At 46.1% G+C, this 20,000-nt stretch overlaps 1 protein-coding gene across 25 annotated transcripts in view; it reads right to left on the bottom strand.

The window, feature by feature from the left end:
- ncam1a (neural cell adhesion molecule 1a) overlaps positions 1-20,000 on the bottom strand; it is a 254,269-nt gene that overhangs the window by 58,570 nt on the left and 175,699 nt on the right. For 18 of the 25 annotated variants that reach the window (XR_006152547.1, XR_006152546.1, XR_006152544.1 and 15 more), the window contains exons 2-9: positions 17,334-17,408; positions 15,248-15,457; positions 14,630-14,773; positions 12,468-12,605; positions 11,037-11,154; positions 9,089-9,249; positions 6,934-7,076; positions 1,251-1,280 (exon numbers count right to left, since the gene is read on the bottom strand). Coding sequence is in view for 22 of the 25 variants with exons in the window: in XM_042708544.1 (XP_042564478.1) it covers positions 1,251-1,280; positions 6,934-7,076; positions 9,089-9,249; positions 11,037-11,154; positions 12,468-12,605; positions 14,630-14,773; positions 15,248-15,457; positions 17,334-17,408 (1,019 nt within the window). In the remaining 3 variants the exon portion in view is untranslated. The remainder of the gene's footprint in view (positions 1-1,250; positions 1,281-6,933; positions 7,077-9,088; positions 9,250-11,036; positions 11,155-12,467; positions 12,606-14,629; positions 14,774-15,247; positions 15,458-17,333; positions 17,409-20,000) is intronic. The other 7 variants (XM_031572358.2, XM_031572357.2, XM_031572353.2 and 4 more) reach the window with 1 other exon arrangement.

Below are 20,000 nucleotides of genomic sequence, written 5' to 3' on the forward strand. Positions count from 1 at the left end.
CCCGTCTTTGCAGATTTGAACTGACACACAGAGATAGGAGTACAAACAAACTACTGTAGAAAGGCAAGCTAGTTAAAGTTGGAACAGAACTTACGGCAACCTGAGGCTAGAACCCTCCAGAGATCCAGTAGTTCTACTTAGAGTTGGGTGTAGGACCTGACTAGGTGGTGTTAGAACCGTGTTGTTTTAGTTGAGCTCTAGTTGAGACCCGAGTGAGTGACATTGACGTGTGTGGTGGTTAGTCTCATGTCCAAACCCCTTGCCCACAGCGACAGCAGTGACGTTAGGAAGCAGGGTTAGGTGTTACACTGACGGGTGACAGTGCCGGAGATCTGCCAACTAGGCTCTCCCTAGGAGGTGAAGCTAACCCAAGATGGCCGCCCTGAATACTGAGCGTGGGCCCCAGGAGGAAGCTGGTGATGGAACCGCATATTGATGTTTTCCTGGCCTGATTTGTTGTTGCATGGTGGTTCTTGTGTGAGCATATAAATGCTCATATAGGGGACTGATGGAACTGCAAAATAGCTATTCTACTGTTGTTCTGTTATTCTGTATCATTTGTATCTTTAACATATATTGATGTTCCTTGCTCTGGATTGGCTGTTGCATGGGTGGTTATTGTGTGAGCATATAAATGCTCATATAGGGGACTGATGGAACTGGAAATATTGCTATTCTGTTGTTGTAAGACATTAACTCCTTATGTTGTATCTGCAACTCATTTTGGAGGTGTACTCTCTGTTTCACTGAGACCTGAACAAGTGACTTGTGACCCTCCCCCCCCCCCCAGATAGGCTCCTTCCTGCTAAGACCCTTTGTGCCATAGTATCACCCCTCCCCCCATAGGTGAACCCCTCACCCCACTGTCTCCCCCTTCCTCTCACCTAAAGGGTTGTGGTGCATCCCCTCTTCTATTGGTATTCTACCTGACTGAAATGTATAAATGCCTACACATTCTGCTATCAGGTAGGCCTTGCTCTGAGCACCAAGCTGAGAGGGGGTCTCCACGCTGAAAATAAACTACAGAAACCTGACTTCAACTCTCCGGTCCCTTCTTCAAACTTAAGCGTGCTCGTATGGCGCCACCTAGCTGCTGGATCTGTAATGTAATCAGACCAGAGCCAGTTCAGCACCAACAGCTATGTGCTCGTCCAATCAGAGAGCCTGCGCGCGGGCGGGCTACTAGCCGATAGCATTAGTGTTAGCATTAGTGAGCGGTTAGATTCTGGCTACGTGCTCAGTAGCCATACCTTATGCTTGGTGGGTCGTGTCCATGAGGCCTGAGGAGAATACATGCACACAAAACGAAACAAACAAACAAACAAACAAACAAACAAACAAACACAAACACAAGGGCCTAAATGGCACATAAAGACGTTCAGTCACAGAAGCCAGATGACATGCAGTGAGTCGTTGGCGTTAATTAATTAACACATCGTAATTATTTATTCATCTGGCGCACACACACACACAGTTGGGTGATTTTGCTGACGCTGCGGTTTTGCTATCTCAGCCTTATCTCTTCCTGTGGATAGCAACAACAAAAGTACATCACAGCATGATCAACCCTGACTGGCTTCATGGCCTTCTGAAACTCTGCATTGTCCAACTCCAAACTCATTTCACCAGCGAGCTGAAAAAAGTGCATAACAACAGCGTGACGGCGGCTTTTGTAGTGGGAGAGCAAACTGCAGCTAATTGGAGAAAATGCTGTTTATGTCTAATCTTGCAGGTAAACAGGAAGGAGATCCAGTACATGGCAGCCTGGGCCTGTTACAGAAAGCACACTAGTACAACAGGCTTCTCCGCAGACATAAATAAATTAGAATCAATCTCGAGCATGAAATTGGATATAATTTCTCATCAGCAAAGTCATTGTTTCCAATGAGAAACAGGGATGGGGAGAGTGTGTAGGGTGGACTGTTACAGTGTGTGTGTGTGTGTGTGGTTCAGGGGGAGTATTGGTTTGTGTATGAATGTGTATAAATGCACCTGCTTCTTTAGGGTAATCATGTTTATGTGCGTGTATGTATGTATGTCTTTGTTTGTGTGTGTATGTATGTGTGTGTGTGTGTCTATGTGTGTGTGTGTTTATGTTTGTGTGTGTATGTGTGTGTGTGTGTGTGTGTGTGTGTGTGTGTATGTATGTGTGTGTGTCTGTGTGTGTGGGTGTGAGTGTGTGTGTGTGTTTGAGTGTGTGTGTGTGTGTGTGTGTGTGTGTGTGTGTGTGTGTGTGAGAGTGTGTGAGTGTGTGTGTGTGTGTGTGTGTGTGTGTGTGTGAGTGCGTGTGTGTGTGTGTGTGTGTGTGTGTGTGTGTGTGTGTGTGTGTGTGTGTGTGGTGGAAATGAAGGTAGAGTAGAGGTCAGTGAGTTCCTTCTGCCGGTGCCAATCTAAGAGGAGTTATCCAGTGCTCCCGACCCACTCACCCACACGAAGAGATAATATCTGCCCACCGGTGCCCAGAGACCCACTCACCCACACGAACAGATAATATCTGCCCACAGATGCCCAGAGACCCACGCCTTGAAATAATCCCGCTGCTAATTGAGCTCGGTTGGATCATTAGAGTCTGACTTAATAACAGAGCTCAAATTCCCTGGTGCAGGCCGCTCTTGAACCTCCCCGGCCCAGATTGGGGAATGTTCTCTACGTCTCTACGAGCACAGGACGTCTCACCTCGAGGACAGACAGGCAGAAGGGATGGGCGGTAGAGAACCACGGATCGTGAGGTGGACGATGGGAGACGTGAGACGAGTGTTTGTAATGAGCTCCTAGATATTGTGGTTTGCAATGAAGTGCTTGTTCAGATTTAATATCAGGCGCAGCAGACAGGACTGAAAGTAGACTTTACATGATTGCCTGGGGATGGACTTGTGCATTCAGAATCTATAATTTTTTTTATGTTGTCAATAAAAAAGACTGACGCGTTTGCCTTACTTGGCAGTACTCACAGCAATGACAGTTCACTGAGGGTGAACATAAAGTCTGAATTAGAGGACAGAGGAACAGAACAGCTCAGAGGTGCAGGGAAGGGAAGAGTGTGTGTGTGAGTGTGGAAGAGTGTGTGTGTGAGTGTGGAAGTGGAAGAGTGTGTGTATGAGTGTGGAAGAGTGTGGAAGAGTGTGTGTGTGAGTGTGGAAGTGGGAGAGTGTGTGTGTGTGTGTGTGTGGAAGTGGAAGAGTGTGTGTGTGAGTGTGGAAGTGGAAACAAGCAAGTGCAGGATAATGCTTTAATGATATCGGTAGATCATTCAGAGGACAATTATGACCCTAGCTCTCTCCCACTGCCCATCCAGCATAGTGTTTCTACACACACACACACACACACACACACACACACACACACACACACACACACACACACACACACACACACACACACACACACACAGGGAAAATACAAGATGGAGTGGCTTTATAAAAGCACTTATGCTAAATCTGCAAAGCTACACTCATCAGCTACACCCACACACACACTCCTCTTGAACCCATGTCACACAGCCACACACACACACACACACACACACACACACACACACACACACACACACACACACACAACACACACACTTCCTCCTGAACCCATGTCACACAGCCAGACCAGTGAAATCTGTAAACGCCTCTTTATGTTGCGCTATTGGGATAATTTGGTTCACTGTTATCACACACACACACACACAACACACACACAACACACAGACACACCACACACACGCCATGGTCTGGATCCAGCCTTTTCTTGTAGAATGTTCCATCCTCTACAGGTGAATGCCCACAAACAGATTAATATGGAAATCTGGCTGAATTACGTGTGCCTTCGCTGAGCAAGCCATGGTTACAGGAAATCAGCTCGCAGCAGAGCAGTCGCTGGCAGAGCAGGCGTGCACAGCAGGCATGTAACCAGATTGCCATTCAAGAATATGAGTCACAATTCAACTTCACACACTGCTTCCAGCTCAGTCAGTCCCTCACGCGAGTGCAATACTTCATGTGTAAGTGTACCCCTCCCTTGGTGTTGCTCACGCCGACGGAGTGGGCTCTCTGGCTCTCTGAACCCATGTCACACACACACACACACACATACACACACACACAACACACATACACACAGACACACACACAGACACACAATACTTCATGTGTAAGTGTACCCCTCCCTTGGTGTTGCTCACGCCGACGGAGTGGGCTCTCTGGCTCTCTGAGGACTTGTGCATTCAGAATCGATAATTTTTTTTATGTTGTCAATAAAAAAGACTGACGCATTTGCCTTACTTGGCAGTACTCACAGCAATGACAGTTCACTGAGGGTGAACATAAAGTCTGAATTAGAGGACAGAGGAACAGAACAGCCCAGAGGTGCAGGGAGGGAAGAGTGTGTGTGTGAGTGTGGAAGAGTGTGTGTGTGAGTGTGGAAGTGGAAGAGTGTGTGTATGAGTGTGGAAGAGTGTGGAAGAGTGTGTGTGTGAGTGTGGAAGTGGGAGAGTGTGTGTGTGTGTGGAAGTGGAAGAGTGTGTGTGTGAGTGTGGAAGTGGAAACAAGCAAGTGCAGGATAATGCTTTAATGATATCGGTAGATCATTCAGAGGACAATTATGACCCTAGCTCTCTCCCACTGCCCATCCAGCATAGTGTTTCTACACACACACACACACACACACACACACACACACACACACACACACACACACACACACACACACACACACACACACAGGGAAAATACAAGATGGAGTGGCTTTATAAAAGCACTTATGCTAAATCTGCAAAGCTACACTCATCAGCTACACCCACACACACACTCCTCTTGAACCCATGTCACACAGCCACACACACACACACACACACACACACACACACACACACACACACACACACACACACACACACACACACACACACACACACACACACACACACACACACACACACACACACACACACACACTCCTCCTGAACCCATGTCACACAGCCAGACCAGTGAAATCTGTAAACGCCTCTTTATGTGCGCTATTGGGATAATTTGGTTCACTGTTATCACACACACACACACACACACACAGACACACACACACACGCCTGGTCTGGATCCAGCCTTTCTTGTAGAATGTTCCATCCTCTACAGGTGAATGCCCACAAACAGATTAATATGGAAATCTGCCTGAATTACGTGTGCCTTCGCTGAGCAGCCATGGTTACAGGAAATCAGCTCGCAGCAGAGCAGTCGCTGGCAGAGCAGGCGTGCACAGCAGGCATGTAACCAGATTGCCATTCAAGAATATGAGTCACAATTCAACTTCACACACTGCTTCCAGCTCAGTCAGTCCCTCACGCGAGTGCAATACTTCATGTGTAAGTGTACCCCTCCCTTGGTGTTGCTCACGCCGACGGAGTGGGCTCTCTGGCTCTCTGAACCCATGTCACACACACACACACACACATACACACACACACACACACACACACATACACACAGACACACACACAGACACACAATACTTCATGTGTAAGTGTACCCCTCCCTTGGTGTTGCTCACGCCGACGGAGTGGGCTCTCTGGCTCTCTGAGGACGTTAGAAGCAGCAGAGCTCGTCTCTGAGGTGCGATCACAAGTCCAGCACCTCCAGTCCGCTGCCATGGCAACCAGAGAAACCTAGACCTCAACTCCTCTACACCAGAACATCCACACCAACCCAGAACAATGTTATGGCTGGAGGAAAACAAGAGTTGATGGAGGAGTTCTTTGCCTCCGCATTGTCCATTTATTTAGTACGGGGAGACATTGCTGCCCGTTACCTCATACAAATCCGACCTGTAACAGTATCTGGTCCATATCTAGTCTGTAACAGTATCTGGTCCATATTTACATTAAGTCATTTAGCAGACGCTTTTATCCAAAGCAACTTACAAGGATGTATACAGATTTTTTACATTGATGGCACACTGCACATCAGGAGCAATTAGGGGTTCAGTGTCTTGCTCAAGGAGGCTTCGACAGGGAATCGAACTAGCAACCTTCATGATTACTAAACGACTTCTCTACCTCCTGTACCACTGTCGCCCTCATCCAGTCTGTAACGGTATCTGGTCCATATCCAGCCTACACCAACACATGCTAGCACTTTACCAACACATGCTAGCACTGTACCAACACATGCTAGCACTATATACCAACACATGCTAACTGTGACGCGGAATGCCGTCACTACAGATGAGTATGTGCTCTGACTGCCATACCATCGAGCCAGGCTCTTTGGCGTTGCGGCCAGAGACCAGGTTTGGGTTGATAGGGCTACCCTGGGGTGACTGCTCTCTCCCTTTGCTGAGCTAACACAACACTCACACATAGCGGTCCTCGCTCTCTCCCTTTGCTACGCTAACACAACACTCACACATAGCCCAGCACACCTGGCCCATTGCTCAACTGGACGAGAGAACCCAGACACAATCAAATGGCACTGACATCACAGAGGCCACGTTATGCCACTATACTGTAACACTATACCAACACATGGCCAACAGACCAGAACGAGACCCTCACCTCAACACCCCAGACAAATACAACAGAACGAGACCCTCACCTTAACACCCCAGACAAATACAACAGAACGAGACCCTCACCTCAACACCACAGTTGAACACAAGAGAACATGACCACAGCAAAGAAAATCCATCCCAGAGCTAACAGTGGTGCTGTTAGTAGGATCAAAACAGAGAGGCAGACTGAATAAGAGAGATAAAGAGGGAGGGCGGGACAGTGGGAGAACAAGGAACAGCAAACAGAGTAAGAGAGAGAGAGGGAGAGAGAGAGAGAGAGGAGAGGGAGAGGGAGAGAGGGAGGGGAAGAGACAGCAAGCAGGCATTGAACCTGCCCCTCCCTCCCTTTGTGTGACCTCTCCCTGACCTTGTGACCTCAGGAGACAGCGGCGCAGTGTGTACCTGCTCGCCCTCGTTGAAGACGTGGCGTCCGAAGCTCCAGACGATGGTGGGTGTGGGGTCCCCCGTGGCCTCGCACGTCAGGGTGATCTGCTCGTCCAGCTCCGACGCCGTCTGGTTCTCCAGGAACGTGATCTTGGGCTGAACTACAGAACCACACAACACATCGCATTAAGATCACAACACGTCGCATTAAGATTACAACACATCGCATTAAGATTACAACACGTCGCATTCGATCACAACACATCGCATTAAGAGCACAACACATCTCATTACATCACAGTTACACAACAGTGCGCCTCTACACAGAACACACCCTTGTCATGATAACACAGTTACACAATCACACATCACACCATAACATCACACAGCACACCTTAACAACACACCTTTACAACACACAGCACACCATAACATCACACAGCACACCATAACATCACACAGCACACCTTTACATCACACAACACACTGAAACATTGCATCCCATTGCACCAGCTAGAGCAGGTAGCAGGTGACCAGCTGGGATTCATCTGAATGTGAAATGCACTAGGTCCAGATCTTTTTAGGGTCATGAATATGATCGCATGACAAAGCACTTTCATTCGGTGTGAGACTGAAAGCTGGGCTGTTGGCATTCGGTGTGAGACTGAACACTGGGCTGTTGGCATTGTTGGCATTCGGTGTGAAACTGAAAGCTGGGTTGTTGGCATTCTGACTGGCACACTTAGAATCATTCTGAGGGACATTCTCTACCAGTTCAACTTCAAGGGAGTACGGAGAGAGAGAGTAGAGCAGCTATATGTAACACACACACACACACACACACAGACACACTTTCACTCTCTCTCTCTCTCTCTCACACACACACTTCCTCACACAAACTCATCCTCTCTGACACACACACCTTGATAACAGAGCAGTGTTGGCAGCAGTGCCAAAACCTCCCTGCAACCCTGTCTGTCCCTCGGTACATGTGCTCACTCACACTCTCAAGGGCGATTCGTGGAAGACACTTCCATCTCAGGCGCAGAGAATCAGGACAAGATGAGTCCTGCCTGCCTCAGATAACAGATTAAGGCCGCCATGTCCATGGCAGGATGAACGGAGAGATTTATTACGTTGGTGGAACGAACTGCCTAGTACTACCAGAGCAAGGGCGTCCCTCTCTACCTTCAAGAAGCTTTTGAAGACCCAACTCTTCAGAGAGCACCTCCCTTCCTAACTGGCACCTTGACTAGCGCTTAACTTGCACTTCAGCAGTTACATTCCTGCACTTCTTTTTCCTTTCTAGATCGTTTTTCTAATTCTTATGTAAAGTAGTATTTATTGTTACACTAGGTCTCTATTGCTCTTAGCTTGAATATTCTCTCCCTTGTACGTCGCTTTGGACAAAAGCGTCTGCTAAATGACTAAATGTAAATGTAAATGTTTTATAAACCCATGGTGTAGGAGGCAGAGAAGACCCTTCCACTCTAGCGGTCCCCCTCTCCCTCACTCTCTGATCTCTCTCTATCCATATCTTAGGGCCCGGTGAAATCTGTTTTATAGTTTGCCAAATTCCGTGTTTTTTTTTCAGTTTTATCAATTGGATTATCATCAAATCAAAAAATGTTCTCAGGACACAAGCTACTGTGTTTTGACACACATGTTGCATCTGTCTAGGTGACAGACCTGTGTTGGAATAGGGTAGCGAGTGGAGGCAAAAAGGCAAAAATGCATTTCTCTCCTGTCCTCCTCTTCTCTCTTTCCCCCTCCTCTCTTCTTCACTGTCTTGCGCTCTGAGTGCCCAGTTGAGCGGAGACACAATCACACCTAATCACAGAGACCGGACTCGCTTTCACTCACTTTCACACATCACTTCTCGTCCATTTAGTCTTCTTGTGGTTCTGAAGATAGGTGACACATTTTTCAGTGGAGTAAAATTAAGGTCTGACAGACAGACACATAACCAAAGTGTGATATTTGACCTTCTCCACTTGTTTACACAATCGGTGCTGTTGACGTTATTTATTTTTTGTATTGCCACTGCTCCAGTCACTAGCTCCTCAAAAATACAAACAAGCACGCGCGGACACACACACACACACACACAACACACACACACACACACACACACACACACACACACACACACACACACACACACACCGCTTACCGAAGACGTTGAGGCTGACCTCCTCCTCCTTCCTGCCGGCCTTGTTGGTGGCAATGCAGCTGTAGTCTCCCTCATCCACCTTCTTTACGTCACTGATGACCAGCTCAGAGCCGTCATCATTCAACGTGTACTTGGCATCTTCCTCCAGCACCACGCCACTGCTGCTCATGGGACAAGACCAGGGAAGAGGAGGGAACATGTTAGACACACAACTAAAAGCTCGTTACCTACACCAGAGGAGCCGTCATCGTCAAACGTGTTCTTCTCATCTACATTGTTAAACATGTACTTCTCATAAACAAAACAACCGCTATAAGTCTGTACGTGAGGAGAGGACGTAGAAAGGTACTAAATGTGTTTGTCTATACTGGAGGAAAGGGGGGGGGGGGATGGATAAGACAAAACATCTATTTCTATCCAGAGCAGGAGACAAAGGAAAACAAAGATACAAAAAACGATTTATCTCAGACTGTGAAATCGGCAAACCTTAGATATTGAAAGTGCAATTACTCTGACAGAGATTTCAGATGCATTCAGGCATTTCAGCAAGAAGTTCAAATATTTGTAAGCGGATTTGGTGTCTATCTGCAAGGCATGCCAGCATCCCTCTAAGTTGGCTGATGAGATAAAACTGTCTGACTCTCCTGTTATTTTTCTCAAAATGTCTGTTCTTCCTCGAAGGACAAAACTGGAGAAAAGAAACATTAAATGTGTTTAGGGAGAAAGAAAAAAAAAAAACATCTGAAAATGCCAGAGGCAATCAGGTTGACATCATGCAGGATATAGGAAATGCCAACTTTTTATCTAATGTTTATATTTATAATCTCCTCGTGAACTTGCTGTGCCATTCTGTGTTTGCATTTCAATAGACTGAATACAAATAGTATGTGTCTATAAAGTCATTAAAAGTAAAGGCTGTGTGTGCTGTCAAGGTGTAATTCATATGCACTGTCTCTTTAAGACCCTTTCGTTTTATCGATGATGTCATCAACGCGATATCGACAGTTGAAGATTTGTAGCAGTTGATAGAAAAGGCTCATATAGTACTTATGATCACGATATTGTTACTCATTTGTTACATTACATGTCTTTGGATGCAATAATCTGTTGTCGTCAGTTTATTAGGTGTACATTAGAAATTGCACAGCGTTGACGCAGTCAATACTAAAATACCACTTTCATATTAATTTTGTTAATGTATTGAAGTTCATGTACATATGTTATATTTCTTGTAGTTTTACCCTACTTCAAGTCACACAACGGAGTTGAATTTAGCACCTCTTCAGCGTAGTGATTGGAGGAGGAGTTATCTATCTGCCGACTTGTGCAGGGCGTACAGGGGTGGCAGAATACTGTGAGATGTTTACTGTGACTATTAGTGGGCTAGGTGTGTGTGTGTGAAGGCTTTAAGGTGATGATGCTGTGAGATATGAGATGTTTACTGTGAATATTAGTGGGCTAGGTGTGTGTGTGAAGGCTTTAAGGTGATGATGCTGTGAGATGTGAGATGTTTACTGTGACTATTAGTGGGCTAGGTGTGTGTGTGAAGGCTTTAAGGTGATGGTGCTGTGAGATGTGAGATGTTTACTGTGACTATTAGTGGGCTAGGTGTGTGTGTGAAGGCTTTAAGGTGATGGTGCTGTGAGATGTGAGATGTTTACTGTGACTATTAGTGGGCTAGGTGTGTGTGTGAAGGCTTTAAGGTGATGATGCTGTGAGATGTGACATTTGTACCGTGCCCATGTGACAGTGGGCTAGGTGTGTGTGAGACATGGGGGTGCTGTAAGATGTTTACCGTGCCCAGGTGACGGTGGGCTAGGTGTGTGTGGTGCTGCAAGATGTTTACCGTGCCCAGGTGACGGCGGGCTAGGTGTGTGTGGTGCTGTAAGATGTTTACCGTGCCCCGGTGACGGCGGGCCAGGGTGTGGTGGTGCTGTAAGATGTTTACCGTGCCCAGGTGACGGCGGGCTCAGGGAAGCCGTCTGCGTCACACGCCAGCGTGACAGACTGCCCGATGTCAGCTGTGGCATTCATCTCCGACTGACGAGTACGGATACTGGGCAGAACTGCGGGAGGAGGGAGGGTGGAGAAAGAGAGGAGAGAAAGTGCGAAGATGGAGGTAAAGAGAGAGGAGGAAAGAGGGAGTGGAGAAAGAGAGGAGGAAAGAGGGAGTGGAGAGAGAGAGGAGGAGAGAGGGAGTGGAGAGAGAGGGGAGGAAAGAGGGAGTGGAGAGAGAGAGAGTTAGTATTGAATTTTAAAATCTCCTTTTATCCGGTCAAACATGACACACAACTGAGCTTCACACTGTGCTGCCATCCAAGATAAAGATAAGCTTTAAAAGGCAAAGAACTAAAAACAAGACAAAAGAGACTTCAACATTGAACCTTCAGAAATACCCGAATGCCCTCGAAGTTATCAGACAGAGGGAGGAAGGGGAAAGAGGGAGGGGAAGGGAGAGAGAAGAAGTGGGAAAGAGTAGAGAGATTGTGAGAGCAAGAGAGAGAGAGAGAGAGAGAAGGAAGGTGAAAGAGAGCGAGGGAGTGACAAAGGGAGAGATGCATGAATACAACAGCTCAGTAAAACTGCAATGCATTTGAATATGATGCTAAATTGCTTGAGTCTGCCCCTATAGATATGCAGAATACATCCCAGTCTAGTGAGCTTTGGGGAATCTGAGGAGCAGCACATTACCATATTCCTTTAGCACATGCTTTAACTCCCACACACACACACACACACACACACACACACACACACACACACACACACACACACACACACACACACACGCGCTTTATTAAGAGCCTGCATGTTTATGTACACACACACAACCTCAGTGTCCTCCATCCATACAGGACGGGAAGTAACTGGTGAGGAGGTTCTCTAGGGGTCTCATCACCAGGGCAACTTATCACCAGGGCAACTTGGACAAAAATAGACTCCTGCATTGATCTAGCCCTGATCCATCATATTTACACCTTCATTCATTGAGCTCATTGAGCTTATTCGGATCAGTACTGTTATAGTTCTACATTTACTCTAAGATCAGTACGTTTCTTCCTGTTAACAGGGAGTTTTTCCTTGCCACTGTTTAAAGCGCCTTAAGACTATTTTATTGTTTTGGCGCAATATAAATAAAATGTATTGAATTTAATTATTATAGATTTACATCCTCAGTATGTGTGCATCTTCAGTATGTGTGTATGTGTGCATCCTCAGTATGTGTGTATGTGTGCATCCTCAGTATGTGTGCATCTTCAGTATGTGCGCATCCTCAGTATGTGTGTATGTGTGTTCCCTGGGTATCAAACCCATGATCTTGGTTTTGTTAGCACTTTGCTCTACCAGTTCCACTGCAGGACGATACCCCCATTCTCACCATTGACGACGACCTTGACCATCCTGAGGTCGATCTCTCCACGGGCCATGATGCGAGCCTCGCAGGTATAGGAGCCCTCATCCGTCTTCTTAACGCCGCGGATCTGAAGGTGATTGTTACTCAGGATCTTAAAGCGAACTGAGAGAGAGAGAGATACAGAGACAGACAGACACAGAGAGAGAGAGAATGAGTTCATTGAAAAGAAAAGAAAGAGAGAGGACATAGTGAGATAAGATGAGAGTGCGTAAAGAACAGATAGATAATCAGGGGGCCGCCTGGCACCTGAAATCTGACACCTCATGTGTGAGCACTGTTATCAGGACCCAAGTGTGTGAGGCCTGCTTCTGTTTTGTTTCCTGTTGGCACTTCATGCAATGCTGCTTATTTCACTCCCATTTGGGGACAAAGTTTTGTTGCTTAAAAGGTTCAGAAATGTGCAACTAAGCAGAGCTGTGATCTCTGCTGGACGTGCTCAAGGTCATATAATGTGTGTCGCTGGATGTGCTCAAGGTCATATAATGTGTGTCGCTGGACGTGCTCAAGGTCATATAATGTGTGTCGCTGGATGTACTCAAGGTCATATAATGTGTGTCGCTGGATGTGCTCAAGGTCATATAATGTGTGTCGCTGGGCTTCCTCAAGGTCATATAATGTTTGTCTGAACACTAACACAGCTCTGATCTCTGCTGGACGTGCTCAAGGTCATATAATGTGTGTCGCTGGATGTGCTCAAGGTCATATAATGTGTGTGTCTGAACACTAACAGCGTGCTCAAGGTCATATAATGTTTGTCTGAACACTAAGCACAGCTGTGATCTCTGTTGGACGTGCTCAAGGTCATATAATGTGATCTCTGCTGGACGTGCTCAAGGTCACATAATGTGTGTCGCTGGACGTGCTCAAGGTCATATAATGTGTGTGTCTGAACACTAGCAAAGCTGGTTGCCACAGGTGACAAGGGCAGACTGCACCATGCTGGGACATTAGGAAAGTCTTACTTCTAGTTAGAAAAAGTGAGAGGATGACGGAACAGAAGAGGCCGTGGTCTGGTCTCAGACCATCTGATCTAGAATCAGTTGCCATCTTAATCTCTAAGTTTTCTGCTGGTGGCCAACATATGATGTACAGAATAATGTACTATTATTCAACCCCTCTGAAACAAAAAAAACATACTGGTTCCGTGACTCTATGGTTCTGTGGCTCTATAGCCTTAGAGCAGAAGGGGAGAGTTTAAGAGCAGGAATGCACAGCGTTTGGAGAGTGTTTTTATTTACATATGCAGTTCAAGTTTCATTGCGGGGCTGTAATTAGTGGTCGCTGCAGAGAAAACCCCATCCAGAGGCGGCCTGCCAGGACCCCCAAAACCCCATCCAGAGGCGGCCTGCCAGGAACCCAAAACCCCATCCAGAGGCGGCCTGCCAGGACCCCAGAGCAGCAGGGCCTGCGGTTACCACAGCCTGGGGCCAGGGAGCAGGAGCGAGGGGCCCTGCAGGGCCAAAATAGTTCAGCTTCAAATCAAGTGTGTGTGTGTGTGTGTGTCTTGTCGTCCGACAGTGTGTTTGTCCGTGCGTGTGCTTCAGCCGGAGAAGGACAAAACAAAAACAAATAAATAAATTCAACGGCATGGAGGAGGTGTTTCAGAGGAGGTGCTTCAGGGCTGTGCCAGGCTTCCAGCTCACGGTGCCCCAACGTCCTGATGAAAACATCACGTCCGCATGTCTTCGGGAGAAATGCTCTGGTTCCAGGCCAAAGCTGGTGTTTTTCTTGATCAGAGACGCGCCATCTTCTCTGGTTCCAGGCCAAAGCTGGTGTTTTTCTTGATCAGAGAGGCCTCACTAGCGAGTGTGAGTCACCACGGAAACAGCCTGGAAACCAATGACTGGGCGCAAATGAAACGCTGACGAGACAGTTTGAACTGGAAAAAGAGGGAGAAGTGTATGTGTGTGTGTGTGTGTGTGTGTGTGTGTGTGTGTGTGTGTGCCTGAGTCTTGAGAGTAAGAGTGCATTTTCCCCTGTGTTGTGTGCTGGCACGTTACACACTATTTGTTTGATTATATATGCATGCACATGCTATACTTGTCTGTAACGGGCGCGTGTGTGTGTGTCTGTGTGTCTGTGTGTGTGTGTGTGTGTGTGTGTGTGTGTGTGTGTGTATGTCATACCATCCTTCTCTAGCTGAATCCTCTGGTTCTGGTACTTCCAGATGACGGTTGGGGGAGGAGAGCTGACGACATCACACACGATGTCGGCGTCGTCCCCCTCGTTGAACTCCTGGGGCGACGGAGCGTTCTGAAAGGTGATTCTTTCTGTGGGGAACAATCCAGAAATATCATTAACACACACACACACACACAGCATTCTCAAAGGTGATACTTTCAGTGAGGAACAATTAATCAATCATTAACACCTTCATAAAATAGACATACAGTATATGTACTGGTACATAGGACATACTGTATATACTGGCAGTGGTTTAGGTGATCAGGAGCTCAGAATCACACGTGCTGGCAATAATCGTATGGACAAAACCATCCCCACTGCTTGGCTATAGTGGGGATACCTGGAGGTGGCCATTTGCAATGATTTACTGTTGTTGTTTGGTCACTGGAGGCAGTTGCAGTAACAGTTTACATTTTACAGACCAGATTGTTCTGGAAGCCCTGTCTGCGTACTGGATCAGCTCCAAGGTAAGGGCGTTGAGTTCACTGACAAGAGAGAAACACTTCTAAGCCCTTTCCTGACGGCAGCCTGTCAGGAAACCGCCGGGACTCGCCACTTACGGAAGATTTTGACGTTGACGCTAGACTGCGCTTCCTGGTCGCCGTTCTTGGCCACACACTTGTAGATGCCGGCGTTGTCCACGTTGGCGTTGTAGATGGTGAGGGTGGAGGAGGTCTCGTCAGCCACGGCCACACTGATGTCCGGGCGGCCGGGGAGGATCTTCTCACCGCTCGGAGCGAACCACAAGATCTCCTTCACTTCGCCAACCACTAGTGCACAGGAGAGACAACGTCAGCAGAGGACGAACGCCACACAGAACACAACGCACACAGGTAAACACACACACACACACACACATATGGCCGGGCAGCTCTTACACACACACAGACAGGGCGGGGCAGCCCTTACACACACACACATCCGGACACCCCTTACACACACACAAATATATAGTATGGTGCAGTAAATATATAGTATGTAAATATATAGTATGGTGATGTGCAGTAAATATATAGTATGTTGATGTAAATATATAGTATAGAGATGTGGAGTAAATATATAGTATGGCGATGTAGTACAGATAGTTAGTGGTATTAACTTCAATGTTTTACTGTCAGGTATAAAGAAGGACAATCAGAACTTCAGAACAACTTTCAAAGTGGGGAAATAAAATGACATGTTCTACTTCCAGATGCAATAACAATATTTTCACTAAAGGGCAAGTTTGGACAAGGAATTTGTCTATGAATCGGGATAAGTACAAGTGCATCTCAGTATGTTTTTGCCTATTGCATATTTTTTTGTCAAGAACAGAGTAAATATGCAATCTTTCTAATAAATATTTCACATATATCTCCTTAGAAGATATAGCCACCTGTAAATAAAAGAAGAACACTCACACACACACACACACACACACACACACACACACACTCTCCATCTCGCACACACACACACACACACACACACACACACACACACACACACACACACACACACACACACACACACACTCTCTCTCCATCTCACACACACACACACACACACACACACACACACACACACACACACTCTCTCTCCATCTCACACACACACACACACACACACACACACACACACACACACACACACACACACACACACACACACACACTCTCTCTCTCTAAATGTGTGTCTCTCTGGCTTTGATGCTTCACTGGAGGGTGAAGGAAAGACATCTGAAGTCGAACATTTCAGTCGCAGCTTCATTCATAATGGAATACAAGCTGCGTGGCATTTGAGCAAAACTTTTCCTCAACATTACACACACACACACACTTGAATCTTCAGGACAACAAAAACAAGTTGGTATAAAGTAAGGAATGGAGATGTAAGAACTGAATGCCTGTGAATAAGCCTCTTGGGACAGAGAGTAGACTTCAGCTATTCTCAACCCACTCCGGTAAAACCCGGATTCACTCTTTAAATAGTCGTAATAATAGTTCTAATAATGAAGTCTAATAACCTGAATATGGATTCATATCTAAATCTTTTACATGTGTAATAACCCTCACAGCACGTCCTGGTAAGTCACCACCTCATGAATTGGATAATTCACTCCAATCTGTATATTAAGTCTATCCCTATCTGTGGTAAGTAAGTACTTTGATTAGTGCAGATCTGTATATTAAGTCTATCACTCACTACTTTGATAAGTGCAGATCTGTATATTAAGTCTATCACTCTCTGTGGTGATAAGTAAGTACTTTGATAAGTGCAGATCTGTATATTAAGTCTATCACTCTCTGTGGAGGTACAGTAAGTACTTTGATAAGTGCAGATCTGTATATTAAGTCTATCACTCTCTGTGGTGATAAGTAAGTACTTTGATAAGTGCAGATCTGTATATTAAGTCTATCACTCTCTGTGGTGATAAGTAAGTACTTTGATAAGTGCAGATCTGTATATTAAGTCTATCACTCTCTGTGGAGGTACAGTAAGTACTTTGATTAGTGCATATATTTGAGTTAACCTTTGACCCCTCTCCCTCTTCACTGTGGGTTACACAGCACACACTCACACACACACACACACACACGCACACACACACACACACACGGACGCACACACACACACACACACACACACAATTCTGATCTTACTCACCTCCACAGAAGAAGAATTTGGACTCTCCCACACTGATCTCCCCCTGGGATGGAGTGATTTCCACCTGCAGCGAGGCTGAAGAAGAAAGGAGGAGGAAAAAAGAAGGGAGAGAGAGAAGAGATTACTAACAGGATCACAGCTTTCATAACTTCACAGACTTCATTTAACAAGCATTCACACACACACGCACACACACACTTAACACCGGTTCTCTAACTCCATCACTCTCTCTCACACACACGTATACACACACACACACACACATTTTATTTTTGCCTCACTTCACCATCACTTTGCCTGCAGCCTGCAAATTTGGTAGTGTCAAAGTTTGAATAAAATCATGCGACACTTGGCATCAGAGAGATGAGACCTTGTGCAGATAACAACCAGCAGGGGGTTCTGCAGGGTGCCAAATCAACAGCAGACAACAATAACATCAACAAAAACAACAACAACAACAACATTTCATTGGGTGGGTAGAAATGTCCTCGACTTCATAAACCAATCATTGGTCTCACTTTTGAAACATGCTGTGGTGAAGCCTCTGCTTAAAAAGCCATATCTGTGTCCTGACCCCCCTCCATCTTCAGACCTATCTGTGTCCTGACCCCCCCTATCTGTGTCCTGACCCCCCCTATCTGTGCCCTGACCCCCCCCCCCTTCCATCTCTAGACCTATCTGTGTCCTGACCCCCCCTCCATCTTCAGACCTATCTTTAAGCCTCCGTGTTCATGACACGTCCCAATCTGGGTCTTATGGCATGCACAGCACTGAGTCAGCACTCCTGAAAGTCACAAACAATCTGCTGCCCACCGCTGGTTCAAAAGGCTGCTCACTTTTAGTCGTCTTAGATCACACTGCTGCCATGGAGACCAGCAAGGGCCAGCAAGCGTTGCTTGACAGGATGGAACATTGCGATGGGGTAGGGGAGAAGCTCTTGAGTGGTTTGCCTCATTTATTTGATAAGTCCTTTGGGGTCAATACTGACAGCATCTTCTTAAATATTGCTCCCCCTCTCGTGTGGAGTTCCCCATGGTTCAATATTAGGACTCCTTATGTTCCCACTCTATTTATTGCCCCTCGGACAGATATTCAGGAAGAATGGGGTTTCTTTTCATTGCTATGTCAATGATTCCCAGGTTTATTTCCCACATACCTCTGATAATGATATTTTGACCACCTCTTTTTAACTGCCCAGATGACCTTAAGTCCTGGATGGTATTTTCGTAAAGAAGTTTGATCACGTCACACCTGTTTTAGACCTGGTCTAATTTGGTCTAGAGTGATCAATGTTGATCCTGCTGTTAGTCCTGCATTATGGGAAGGCCTCTCATGTTATACCAGATCCGCTGCTTGCGTAGAGACTTTTAAAACTAGACTCAGGAGGTACGTTTACCCACTGGCATTCCCTGGATTCTAATTTGGTGTTGTGCTTTTTTAGTGCATTTTAGTTCAGTCTGAGGCTCTATGGGTTCTCCTCCTAATTCTAACCTGTTGGTCTTTTATCGTGTTTTACCTTATTAGTGCTTTCATTTGGTCAAACTTTGGTTTTACCTATTTCCCTTTTATTACTTTTAGATTTTGCTCGTCTGACTTTTTTTTTAGTTTTTATTCCTTTTGCTCATGTACATTATTTTTCTTTTTTGGTTTATTTTTGTGCTGTTTTGTGTTTTATTCTTTCCACTTTTATTCCTTTTATTTGTTTTAGTTGTTAATCTCCTTTTATTGTCTTTCATTCTTGTCTAATGTATTATCAATCTATTGACCTTGACTGGAAAGCACTTTTTTGCTCCAACTCCAGTTGTTTTTAAACGTGCAAATAAAGCTGACTTGACACGTCACTTCACTCAGTCTCAGCAGATTTACTGGGAATTACTGTGACTGTGTGTGTGTGTGTGTGTGTGTGTGTGTGTGTGTGTGTGTGTGTGTGTGTGTGTGTACGCGCAGGAGATAGGATGAGATTCTATGTCAGGAGACAGCAGGTAACCATGGTAACTGAGCGTGCTGTCATAAGCGGTGATGGAAAAGGTGTCACACGGTCAGAGTGTGTATGAGGCTAAGCATGGTTATTAGTGTGCGCGCGCACACACACACGCGCACCAACAGACACAGACACACACACACACACACACACACACACACACACAGGAGACACACACACACAGGAGACCTCAGTGAATTGTCATCCTCAAGTAAACACACTCTTCAATCACAATTACCCCAAGGTCCCCAACCAGCATAGAATTTAATAATGTCACCTTAAGCTTCAATTTTCTCCACTTTAATGAAAAGCACCTCGATGGGAGGGAAGTAGGATGAGTGTGTGTGTGATTGTGTGTGTGTGTGTGTGTGTGTGTGTGTGTGTGTGTGTGTGTGTGTGTGTGTGTGTGTGTGTGTGTGTGTGTGTTAAGGGAAGAGCCATGTCTGATTGAGTGAAGTGATAGCAAGTGTCTGCGTGACTGTATCTGCGTGTGTGTTTATGTGTCTGTGTGTGTCTGTGTGTGAGTGTGTGTAGTGAAGACACGTGTGTGTCTGTGTGTGTCTGTGTGTGAGTGTGTGTAGTGAAGACACGTGCGTGTGTGTGTCTGTGTGTGTGTTTATGTGTCTGTGTGTGAGTGTGTGTAGTGAAGACACGTGCGTGTGTGTGTCTGTGTGTGTGTTTATGTG

This window comes from Clupea harengus, chromosome 8, assembly GCF_900700415.2.
Source record: "Clupea harengus chromosome 8, Ch_v2.0.2, whole genome shotgun sequence".
NCBI classification, from domain to species: Eukaryota; Metazoa; Chordata; class Actinopteri; order Clupeiformes; family Clupeidae; genus Clupea; species Clupea harengus.